The following is a 13,889-nucleotide window of genomic DNA, read 5'->3' as shown; positions in this document are numbered from 1 at the left end:
TGATAAAATTTAAAATGTTTAAAACCGTCCTTTAGCAAATATCTAAGAGGTAACACTAATTCAAGTACACAATTCCATCTAAATCCATTTGATGGTTTCAGAGATACAGTATGTCACCGAGTGGTATTTGTCTGATTAATATTTTTGTTTATTGCGAATAACTCTAAGAACTACAGTAATAATAAAACTTTAATTACTTAGTAATACTATATTGAATGAAAAATGTGGAAACACACACAAACAGCTGATTATGTTATTACAAAAATGATAAATTAAATACCAACAAACTCCATATTGTAATTAAATAAATACTGTAATACACTCTGTAATTCTATAATCACCTATTTTTGCATTTCCCATCATCAGCACTTCGAAAAATCAATGACCTTTTGCTCATCACAAAACTCCAATACGTGTCAAAACAAATTCATCACCTTCAACACTTGACCACAAGAAATAGTTGGCTAGGCCACAGACCATGCAGCAATCGTAGACCTTTGAATGCCTCTCTGTTTGTAATCAATTGGGTCAAATTATATTGACATCGGCGTCACACTGTGCCATCGTGATGTGATGTACGATTCATCTACTATCTCATTTCATTAGTGATTGTAAATATTAGTGATATAATCTCTTATGTCCCAAATAAAAAATATTATCTGTCTCAATGAACTTACTTAGTTTATGTAAAACGTATCTTTTTGTTGCTGAAGTATTAATTAAATTCTTTTTAATGTATACACTTGAAAACCCTCAAAATTTGTCATTGCACATTTTAGTCAATATTGCTCACATTTATCAATAAAAACTTCATTCTAAAAAAGTTAGAATAGATAAGTATGTAATAAGTTAGAAATAAATGATAAAATAGTATAAACAATAGAACAATTTAATACAGTTGGGACTGACATAGCCCTCAGATCCCTTTACAAGTATTGAGTTTTATTAATTTTTTTACTTGCTCTTATTATAAATGGAATAACAACAAAAGAATCTGGTGGTTTGGATATAAATTTTATTTTCAGCAGAAATATCAATTGCATCTCTCATCTGCTCATAAAAAAGGACATTTGTTGAAAATACCTGTTTTTTTTTTTATTATAAGTAACAAAATGATAAAGCTGATATTTGTATGCACTGAAGCTGATTATGACTAAATAAAGTTATGGCATACAGATGTAATTGGTAAAAACCCAGTTACACAAATTCACTTTTTAAGTATTAAGTTATTTACTCAAAAACCTATTTTATCCAAAAATAAAAATAAGCTAATAAAACAGATCCAATAATATTCCATTAAATTTCTATAATGTACAGGCCACTGACCAAACAAAAATGCACAGCGTATATTGAGGAAAATTTATTTCACAAATTAAAAGCCAATATTAAATTTTAATTAAAATACAAAAAACCAAATAAAGCTGTAAAGGAAAATACTATATGTGTACGGTGGTGGTGAAATTGCACATATTTAATACATAATTTTCCTTTACTATAACTTTTTATTCTGAATTTTATTACTGAAAACCAGTAAAAGATTTTTTGTCAGAGAAGTAAAATTAATTAATATAAATCAAAGCTAATAAAATTTTAATCATTACAATAGCTGACAAACTCCTATTAGACTGCGGAAGGCACACATTACTACTATTCCTGCTGTCCTAAAGTCGGTACAAGAATCGTGTCGCAGTTAACTTGTTAAAAATCTATGACTGGTAATACGATTGTATGTGTATTCTACCACTGAGTCTAACTGGCCATGAAGTGGTCGATTGCACTTAGTAAGCAACCAGATTGACCAGAAATTTACTGATTGATGCTCTTACGGTTAAATGGTCAACAACACTTATAATTTCTACTATTTAGTTATTGACAGTGTAAGTTATTGTTGAAGTTTCATAGTTACAGTATTTTATTAACATACTTTACTGTTACTTTTATGAAGTCTACCATATAAAGATATTAACAAATTATCCTTAACATTATAGTCACATACAGACTAACCTGCCTAGAAGGATAATACAAAATGTATTTCTTTCATGGTTTACATACTAAAGAATGATATAAGTACAAACCACACAAGGAAATTATTCCAAATTTCTCAAATGTGTAATGTAGCTTTGTTTTTCAGTATGCCTTTTTCATTAGATTTATTTTTGTGTTTCATAAATACTTTGCTTGAGCTGGCTCTATTGCTCAATAGAATAAATAAAACACACACACACACACACACACACACACACACACACTAATGGAAAAATCATGATATGTTACACTTGCATATTTTCATTTACACATTGTTTTAACTGACATAAATATAAACTGTAGTTTGTTTAAAACATAAATTAATTATACAATTACTCCAATTCATTCTTAAATTCAAACGTATTACAAATAATTGGACTGGTTTATTTGTATATTGTAGGCTATTGTATTATGGAATGAGAAGTCTATATTTTCTATTTCTACTTATTTATAGTTTTGTTTCTATTTATGAGCAAGACATTATCCTGTACACCACTTATCTAATTTCATTGCTAGTGTTGGTTACATAAGGCCATTATTATCATATTTGAACTAATGAGGGAATATCACAAGCATATTATAGTTCTGATCTATCATAATGTAGACCATTGTATGCCTATTTTGTAATTTTTCTTACCTGTCAACCTACAAGGTAGTCATGTACCAAATTTACAAACAACCCACACTAGCAAAAACATTATATGTGAATATTAATTTGTTGATTAATTAAATTGATTTGACTAAATAAATAATATGTAGGGTCTTAAATTGATTTATTTCAATAGTAAAAATACATTAATTATTTATATTACTATAACATTAAAGTTGCATATTTGATTCAAATTATGAAATGCTCAGCAACAAATAAAATATTTAATCTTTTAGTTTCTTTTTTAATGTATTTTTCCAATAAAGCTCAACTTGCCAATTTTTATAAATACAAGACTGATTACATAAAGAAAACAATTGTATGTGCCTATATCAATCCTCTTAACTAACTATATATCAGCTAAAGTAGTTGAACATATCTGCTGAATCAGCTGATAATCCACCTGTCTATATGTAAGGCTAATGTAATGTAAGGTATTGGCCACTTAACAGTGTTGTGTTTTGAGAGAAAAATCTAACACACTGTACTTTATAATTGTATAATTCAAATAATAGAACAATTAGCCCTTTGTGATCGGGAGGCCATTAGTATGACCAAAATTATCTCTTACTCAGTTAGGATGGTCTCAGGTGGTAGTACTTTCAGCTCGCCTAGGCATCTAGATAAAGTCTCTAAACGTTCTCTTCTTTCATTACATTTTTTTAAATAAAATAATAATTGTTTCAATGGTTTTTTTTTATAGCAACATTACCTTGCATACGGTTTGCTAACAAAATGGCACAAATATACAATTTCTTTTGTGAAATTCTTGTCTGAAAGTTAAATTTTAATTTTAGTAAAAAATGCAATAGAAACCGTAATAGCATACAGATGTCTATTTTGATGAAATTTAAATAAATTAAAATACAGTATTTTTTTAAACCACAATAAACAACTCATAACTCATATTTTTATTGAATTGAATATTTTGATTTTCTTCTTTTATAATCAATTAAAAGCTTACTTAAGAATACAGTAAGCAAGTCACATCTACACGATAATTCTTTTTACAACAAAATTTTTTTGGTTTTATGTAAATTAACAATTAAAGCGGTTTGGTCCTGAATTATTCTCAAACTTAGATTTTGTAGAACTCTTTTTTTGTAGTGCAGAAAGAATAAAAATACAGTGTCTGGAATAAAAAAAAGGAGAAAGTTTGTACAGTATATCTACATTACATATTTTTAATCAAAAGGCAACATAAAATCCTCTACAAAAAAAATTCAATCAAACATACAAAAAAACTTACATTTTTAGATATATAGAACTAATATTATAATTGATTACAATAATATAATTAAGATTAAGAACAATTTAATTGATTTGGTTTACTCCTCTTCATTCTCCTAAAAAAGACTGCAAATGTCCAAAGGAACAGGAAGAATTATATTAGTAAACAGGACTATGAAAACATACCTCATTCTGTTGAAGACATGAGCCACTGCTTTCACTACAAAGGCCAACAGGCACACTGAAGCAGTACTGTTAAGATTGTTTGCTTTCTAATTATGAAGGCTGGCCTGTCCATAACCTTGGGTAAACACTAGGTAAACACATAATTTCTCAAGTCAGAACACTTCCTAAATATTCTCTTCACTTTACATACCAAGCTTTTAAAACTACAAAAATTTCTATAAACTGAAGAAGAATCGTTAATTTTCCTTAAGCCCTTTTTTGAGTATATCTAAAATGTAAGTACATAACTTTTCTTATGAAGTTTGAAAACATTCTTATTAAAAATTAGTATAAAAAACAATATAGTTATTGATAACCCTAAAAATACTTATATCCATAAACATAACTGTAGGAAATCTATATTTCTCCCATAGTCAGGTTGTTTAAAATACTGGCTATTTTAAAATCTTCGTCATAAATCTCACAAAAACCAATATTGAAACAGAAAATGGTACAAAAACACTAGTTCATAAAAAGGCAAACTTCTCAACACTATTATTGGATGATACGAGAAAATTAATTTTTACTATTTAAATAAACATATACTACATTTAAATTTGTAATAATATAATTTCACAATTATTTGCCATATGATTATAACAAATGAGATACTAAACATTTAGATTTCCATTTGCTAGTTTTATTATGTCTGGACAATTTTAGTTATCAACCAATACAAATTTAAATTAATTTGTAGTAAGATAAACTTTATGAGACACGTGATACTATAATTTGTGTTTTTAAGTCAGGCATTTTTCAAAATTTTGCAAATTTTTTAAAGATAGACAAACAAACACTAAAGTAAACGTAATAGGATAGTGATCACAGACACTATTTGTTTATATCTAAAGCCACGTTTACACTGGAAACAAAACATGTTTATAAACATTGTTTCTGGAACTTTTGTTCCAGAAACAATGTTCCTGGAACTTTGTTTATAAACTTTGTTTATATTTTGCTACTATCATGAAATATTTTGCACACAATGTTCCTAAACATTTTAGGACAGCCACTCTTGAAGATGTCGTCTGACGAGGAGGATGTTCTTCTTCTAGCTGCCGCTACCTGTGTTTTGTTATGTGACAGAGAACCCAGGAGGTTCTGGGTAAGGCCTTCACTTACGTCACAAGGTGTTTATAGTGGAAGTGACCTATTCAAAGACCTTAACCCTAGAGAGCTAACGTGTTCAAAAAGTTACGTTAAAGCTAACGAATCGTAAAAATTACGACAGGATTCAAAAAATGTACGAATACATTTTATTGTATAAAAATGCCATTTAATTGCGCATAAACACTTATAATACAGCTTAGTAAACCTTTTTAAAACTAAGTCTATGGTTAAATCTCATCTATACAATGGACACAGCATCTTCCGCGATGCTCGGAACAGATTGGCTTGACACATCGGCAGCAAAAGATTGACGTCATCCTCCGTTTTGCTGATGGACATATTCCACAAATTGTTCGACAGGGGTGTTGAGGGGCATTAACTTTGTTTGTTTGAAGAGGTGTCTTAATTATTTCAGCAATTGATTGGCGGAGTTTTCTTGGCAAGTTTGGGTAATTCATACTGTGCTGAAGCATATATGACCATGGTGTGATGAGGTCATATTGGATTTACATTGCAAAGTTTCTCCATGAAAGCGGTTTCGGGCCCATTTTCTGGTTACTAGTGTAAATAACAGGAATTTACTAGCATGATATTTATCATGCCAAAAAATACACATGATGGCCACCGCCTCGTCTTTCGGCTGCGTCTTGCACCTCGTCATTTCACGGCACATTTGATCCAAAGTATCAACTGCACCTTTGGTTGCGTTGTATGTCTCAATGATTAGAGGTTTTTTTGAGTCCTTATCAATTGATGGCTTTTCATGACAAGTCGATAGAAGCAACACATTTTTGGAATTCTTGACTTTGTATGAAACCATTGTTTTCATTCAATCGAAAAAAAAAAAAAAACATACTGACAACTTGTTCTACCAACAAAACGCATAAAAATTTTTTTGGTAGACCTGATGATTTATGTTTCTCAATAATGTTCCTATATCTAAACGTCTTGTGTTTCCGAAACATTCCACAATGTTTATAAACACCCTTTGATCTTACCGCGTTCTACGGGAAACAAGAAACATGTGGAGAAACACTGAATTTCTGTTCCGAAACATTGTTTACAAATGTAGTTCTACTACATAAGTTCTACTACATAACTACATCAATAGTTATTCTTCGATTTGAGGAACATTGTTCCGAAACACTGTTTATAAACATGTTTTGTTTCCAGTGTAAACGCGGCTTAACCCATTAACCCCCCATGTTTCAAAGACCTTGCACACAGAATATCCTAGGACTCACTGAAAGTTGTAATAATGCTTCTTAGGCTGAGACCATTATGTTAATTACAACATAACATGGCTCACTTTTAATTATTGTTCTCCCATCTCTTAGCATTTTTTATAACCCAACAATAATTCATTGCCTTTAAATGTTTCTATTTTATTGTTTTATTTAAATTAATAAAAATAATATTTTTTTATAATGGCTATTATTTTAAACATTTCATGAAAATTAACAAAACACAGAAAATGTAAAAAACCAAGCAGTGTCTGGAATGTTCATTCCAATTAACTGAGAAAGTTTCTAGAACTTTCTTCATGTATACTATATCAATGAACTTGTAGTTATTCACTATAATAATATAATTTTTTTAAATTTGATACCATTTTTGTTTTTTGACACATTTAAAAATAGCTGCTAATTTGAAACTATTTAGAACATTATTTTTCGCATTAAATTAAGTGCCAATAAGACAAAATACAACGTAAAACTGCAATGATTGTTTTTTACAAAATCATGAACACTTTATTACTTAAAAGTACTTAATTCAAAAAACTTTTAATTACAGCTTAGCAGTCATTAGACTGATGTCAACAACGGATCAAATTAATGCATCTGAAAACTATGTTGTAATGAATGATATCAAGGTCATTCATCCCAAATTCAGGTCTAAACCTTTGCTGATCATCTACAGAGAAAACTATTTTTCTGAAACATGGGAAATATATAGCCATTTAAATATATAGCCATTTAAATTAATAGCCATTGAAGTAAACCATTAATACACAAAATTCAGGAAATACATGCAGTATCTATAAAACAAGATTTTAGTGAAAAAAACCCAAAAACTATTGGAGTGACCAATGTTAAAAAAATGTATGAGTTATAAATAGCATCTAGTAACACATATGAACATGGATGCTGAGCTGTTCACTTTAAGTATGTTGTACTATGCAATCTTTGCTTATCCTGAGCATCATGTAAAACCTTGACTGCACTTTACAGACACTTAATAAAAAGACATAAGAATTTTCTTAATGAAGTATGTATTATAATGGTTTTATTAATTCAACTCTTTTACATTAGTGTTTAGTTAACATTCAGGATGTTTAAAAAATAAAATAGAAAAAGTATGTAATACAGTATATCTTCTTGGCTAAGTAGCATAACTTATGTGTAAGTAAAGAAAAAAGTTCAAAATATTTCAAAAATGGTATGTAAGTAAATACTTTAGTTAGACTGGTAAATCACTATCATAGTTCTACGACATAGGTATATTACCATATATTTTTATAATATGTTTTCTTTAGAATATGACCATAGACATATGATTATATTTCGACCTTTTGTCATAGAACTAAGATAGTGTAATAACGCCCTTCAGTTACATAATGATGTGGACTCTTTGGATCTTAAGGTTTGCCAAGTTTATAGACCTACCTGCCCTGAATCCAAAGTGAGTCTGTCAGTGAATTAAAGTAATAAAAATACTGCATAAATTGCTTATGCATGAACGACTCACATTTTTAGAAATATTGAAATGTTACACATTCACTACCAGAGCTTAAACAGCAGTCATTTGTGGGGCTCACATACTAACCACTGAGCCACATGGTAATCAACTGATGGTTCCATAGTACCGATCATTGTGCTACTTGAAAGCCACAGTGTGACCCAGTGGCATAACTTGGTCTTGGCTTTGAGGAGATAAATTTGATTGAAGAGAATAAATCTAAATTAAAATATATATAAACATATATATATATATATATATATATATACAATATAATATATAATATACAATGTATAATGCGATTCAATGTTTATTGAAATTAAATAAGGCAATTGCCATTTATACAATTTAATGTAAATAAAAGTCGTTTGACAGGTATTTGGTCTTCCGATCATATGTTAGTTTGCTTATTTAAACGCATATGTGACAAATACGGCCAAATACAAAATAACTGACTCGGAAAAAGTAAGCGCTCTGTGGTGTAATGGTAGCACATTCACCCGGCAAGTGAGAGATCCGGGTTCGACTCCCGGCGGAGCAAGTACTTTTTGCGATTCAATGTCTATTGAAATTAAATAAGGCAATTGCCATTTATACAATTTAATGTAAATAAAAGTCGGTTGACAGGTATTTGGTCTTCCGATAATATGTTAGTTTGCTTATTTAAACGCATATGTGACAGATACGGCCAAATACAAAATAATTGAATCGGAAAAAGTAAGCGCTCTGTGGTGTAATGGTAGCACATTCACCCGGCAAGTGAGAGATCCGGGTTCGACTCCCGGCGGAGCAAGTACTTTTTGCGACTCAATGTTTATTGAAATTATATACAGGGTGAGTCAGAAATATGGTAAAATATTTTAAGACGTGATTGTAGAGCTAAAAAAATAAGAAAAAAATGTTATATAAAGTTAGGTCCGGAAACGCTCCATTACCGAGTAATGGCTGGCGAAAGATTTTGCTTTGTTTTCAGTTCACCTGGTGAAATTAAGTGATTCTGAAAGGTTTTGTTCTTACTTTTTAACTCAAATAAGATGGATATATGAGGAAAATCACCTGAAAAAATCAAATAAAACCACTCTAGAGGTTGTAGTGTGATCAGTTTTTGAGAAAAAGTATGAAATTTGCCCAAAAATCTAATAACAAAAATACCATCTAAATGTTTGAAGTCGAATAACATTGTTAAATGACCAATAAACAAATTGTTTTTTCCTAATACAGATTGTAGAGAATTTAATTCTGAAAACAAACCGTAAATTCTAAATTTTTACTCGTATTCGTGCTTCCTCCCAGGCTTAATGGCGTGGTGTACTTGAACTTTTAAGAGACGAGCTACCTAACCTGCTTGATGATGTACCTCTGCATTTGCGCCAAAACATGTGGTTTTATGCATGACGGGGCACCTGTGCACTACTCTCTGGCTGTTCATGGACACCTAAATGAGAGTTTCACAAATCAATCAATAGGCCGAGGTGGACCAGTTTCATTGCCAGCAAGATCACTGGACTTAATCCTTTGGACTTTTTTACCTTTGGGGACATTTAAAAACATTAGTTTACTCTTCCCCAATAGATACCATTGAAGAACTCCGATTAAACATTTCTAATGGAATAGAAACCATTAAGCAGACACCTGGAGTTTTTTGAATGGGTCCGAAACTTGATGAGAAGATGCCTGAACGCGTGCATTTTGAACGATGGAGGTCATTTAGAGCATCCTTTTTAATCTTCCGGTGAGACTAAAAGCGATTGTAGATGTTTATTGTATTTAAAAATAAAATTTTGAATTAAAAATGTTTATTTTTTCAACCAGCTGTTACCAATCAGATACTCATTCCTTATTATAAAACAGCAAAAGTTTTGCTGTGTAGTGTAATACGTGGGGGAGTCAATTTTCATAACTTTTTGACCACAATTAGTTAACTTTGTTTATTACGGTTGTTTTCAGAATTAAATTCTCTACAATCTGTATTAGGAAAAAACAATTTGTTTATTGGTCATTTAACAAATGTTATTCGACTTCAAACATTTAAGATGGTATTTTTTTGTTATTAGATTTTTGGCAAAATTTCATACTTTTCTCAAAAACTGATCACACTACAACCTCTAGAGTGGTTTTATTTGATTTTTTCAGGTGATTTTTCCTCATATATCCATCTTATTTGAGTTAAAAAGTAAGAACAAAACCTTTCAGAATCACTTAATTTCACCAGGTGAACTGAAAACAAAGCAAATCTTTCGCCAGCCATTACTCAGTAATGGAGCGTTTCCGGACCTACCTTTATATAACATTTTTTTCTTATTTTTAGCTCTACAATCACGTCTTAAAATATTTTACCATATTTCTGACTCTCACCCTGTATACAGGGTGATTCATGAAGTTCTCCCCCCCACTTCTAACAGCACATTGTACTAGTAAAAATAATGAAAAAATGTTATATAAACATAGGTCCGAAAACGCTTCGTTAGCGAGTTACAGCTAGCGAAAGATTTCGCCTGAATTCCTGGGTAAAGAGTAAAATAAAGCCATACTGAACTTTTGGAAAGGTTAATTAAGTAAGAAATATCGTGGATTCTTATGTATTTTTACCTGATAAAGCTAATAAAATAGGTTTCAGAACTGTACCTGTAGTAGTTTTTGAGGGATTCAGGGTTAAATGCAAAAAATTGGGGCACGAAAACAATGTTTTTTTTTAAGTTTGATGTTCAATAACTTTGTTAAATTGGTAATAAATACATAAAATCAACAAACATTAATTGTAGAGAATTTAATTCTGAGAAAACTGATATAATCAAAGTCTAAAATAAAATAGAAATAAGTACCAAAAAAATCGATTTTATTCAGTATAATACATTACTAGCTGTAAAGAAATACCGTACGGTATTTAGTTAAAATAAAACAAAAACTAAATGTTTGTTCCTTAATGATATATGAACTAGCTGTAGAAGAATATGAACTACTTTACCCTAATAGGAGGATTCCAGATACCAAAACAATTTCAGGAACTTTTCGTACTCTTCGGGAAAACAGGATCACTACTAAGTACTAGAACCAATTAATGAACGAGCTGTCCAACTTGATGATGATATTGTTATTAATGCTGTTCATCGCAGTCCAGGTGGTAAGTACACGACGTATTTCTAGGCGGATAGGAGTTTCGCAGTCAACGGTGTGGAGGTCACTTAATCGAAACAAATTTTATCCGTTTCATAAAACAAAAGGTTTCAACATCTACAGCTAGGGGATGGTCCGCTTCGCTTGGAGTTTTGCAACTTTTTGAATATTTAATAATCAACTCTACAAGCGTATTTTGTTTACGGATGAGGCACAATTCACTCGGGATGGTGTCAATAACTTGCACAATGAACACTCATGGGCAGAAGAAAATCCACATGAGGTAGTGGAACAGAACTTTCAACACCGATTTAGCGTCAATGTCCTAGTGTGGCCTTTTGCACAATCGGCTGATTGGACCTTTCATATTACCTGGACGCCTAAATGCTGAGTTCTATTTGCATTTCCTTCAAGAAGAGTTGCCGCAGCTGTTAGAGAATGTTCCTTTACATCTCAGACAAAATTTGTACTTCCAGCATGACGGAGCACCTCTCCACTTTTCACGTGCCGTTTCTGCTTACTTAAATCATCAATTTCCTGGACACTGATTGGTCGTGGAGGGCCTCACCCTTGGCCACCAAGATCACCAGATCTATCTCCATTGGATTATTGCATCTGGGATGGATGAAAGACATTGTATACAAGACAAAAGTGAATTCTCGTGATGAATTAATTGCCCGTATTATGGATTCGGCTGTGCAGATACAGGGTCCTGAAAAATTAAAGAACGCAACAAAAGCAATACACAAACGTGCTGCAAAATGTATTGATAATGATGGCCTCATTTTCGAACATCTATTATAAAAAGGTGCGTACGGTTGGCCCAACCTGATTAATTTTGCTTAAAACTAGTAATGTATTATACTGAATAAAATCGATTTGTTGGTACTTATTTCTGTTTTATTAAGACTTTGATTATATCAGTTTTCTCAGAATTAAATTCTCTACAATTAATGTTTGTTGATTTTATGTATTTATTACCAATTTAACAAAGTTATTGTACATCAAACTTAAAAAAACATTGTTTCGTGCCCCAATTTTTTGCATTTAACCCTGAATCCCTCAAAAACTACTACAGGTACAGTTCTGAAACCTATTTTATTAGCTTTATCAGGTAAAAAAATACATAAGAATCCACGATATTTCTTACTTAATTAACCTTTCCAAAAGTTCAGTATGGCTTTAATTTTACTCTTTACCCAGGAATTCAGGCGAAAATCTTTCGCTAGCTGTAACTCGCTAACGAAGCGTTTTCGGACCTATGTTTATATAACATTTTTTCATTATTTTTTACTAGTACAATGTGCTGTAGAAGTGGGGGGAGAACTTCATGAATCACCCTGTATATATTGTATTAGTTTTAATGGTTTGGGAGGGTTCTATCCCCTTAGTTATACCTTCGGAGTGAACATTGCAGACCTATAAGGCCTATATTATAGCTAGGAACAGTATTGACATTTAACTCATTCACTACAGAATTTACACAACAGTCAATTGTGAGACCCACATTACTAACCATTACATCATTTGATATTTACACTGTTCACATTGTATACTACAACTATAGAGCCATTTGTTTGCTCACTGTCTCACCTTTTTCAGCAAAGTAATCTTCAATGCCAAGTTTCTGTAGTGTTTGTATAGCGAAGTCAATTGTTGGCCTGATATCCTCATATATAATTACGGGCTAGTCGCTGACAGCCCCTTAATTATTTTGCTTCCCTTGTTGACATAAACTAATTCCTGTGAAGGGCTTTGTTAATTTGGTCAATAGCAATAAAGAAACCTCTCATGGGCAAAAGACACATGAATTTGAAGTAAACCTGTTTTATTAGCTCTGTGCATCTACTAATGTTTCTAAATTTTGTTTTTTTTTACTCCTCTTTGTTTTGTTGACCATCTAGTGTCACTATAACCTTTTAATGTAATGCAAAGTGTGGTTAGGATTACCTGCCAATTCCCGGTAGAACCTCTAAATAGGGTGATAAACTAACTTATGTACTATTCCAAAATAATGTAATGATCAAGGACGAGACAACTGCTCCATGTGCACTGTCAGATTTAAACTGACACAATCAGCTGCACATTGCACAAAATAAGTTTTGTCAGAGGTTTTTGCTTGCACTCCATTATATTTTACAGGCATATTGCTGCTATTATTGAAATCCTATTTCATCATTTACTAATTCTCAAACCATTATCGCTTGGTTTTTGCAGTATTTCCGTAGAAATTCCTTATCTTGGGTTCTCATACATGTTTATGAAATCTATAAAGCTCTCCTTGACTTAACACATTCTTCCTGACAAATCAAAACCACAAATAAGTGAGCACTGTCTGCAGTTTATTCAGATATGGTAGAGAAATATTGTCCACTTTTTATCAGATTCAAGAATGTCTTCAAATGTATGGGTTTATTTTAAACTGTGGGAGATAACTAGCTTGGCAAATTTGTTTACTTAACGTAGGCCATATGGCTAACTTAGAAGACAGACAGCTCATCCCATACGCCCTCTACCCTTAATCATATCATATGTCTCCTCTTCTCTTCTGCACAAACTACAGCCACCAGGGCTTCTGGATGTGATTCATTGAACTTCACAGCATTATATGATAATGACACCCATTTCCTTTGTTTTTCAGACTTGTAAAATGCTAGAAATCTTTTTACTTGTAGCCTAGTTTAAGACTAGCCAGTGTAATCATATATCTTTATTTTATCCCAGTCTATGTTTTCGAATTTTATAATGTAAAATTTTTTCAATGATATAAGTATTAAAATATGGTGATACCAATAAA

General features: G+C 31.4%; 1 protein-coding gene across 6 annotated transcripts in view; it reads right to left on the bottom strand.

Moving 5' to 3' along the window:
- The window catches only part of LOC124354072 (mitochondrial uncoupling protein 4), a 54,764-nt gene that overhangs the window by 35,935 nt on the left and 4,940 nt on the right, over positions 1–13,889 (bottom strand). The window contains exon 1 of one of the 6 annotated variants that reach the window (XM_046804260.1): positions 342–613. The exons of 3 other annotated variants lie outside the window; for them this stretch is intronic. In XM_046804260.1, coding sequence (XP_046660216.1) covers positions 342–397 — 56 coding nt within the window. In that variant the 5' untranslated portion in view covers positions 398–613. Of the gene's footprint in view, positions 1–341; positions 614–13,889 lie in introns of those variants that run through there. 2 more of the 6 variants (XM_046804255.1, XM_046804254.1) reach the window with 2 other exon arrangements.

The sequence above is a fragment of the Homalodisca vitripennis genome, chromosome 2 (genome assembly GCF_021130785.1).
Source record: "Homalodisca vitripennis isolate AUS2020 chromosome 2, UT_GWSS_2.1, whole genome shotgun sequence".
NCBI lineage: Eukaryota > Metazoa > Arthropoda > Insecta > Hemiptera > Cicadellidae > Homalodisca > Homalodisca vitripennis.
Note: the sequence above shows the minus strand (reverse complement) of the source record. Positions and strands in the feature narration are given on the sequence as shown.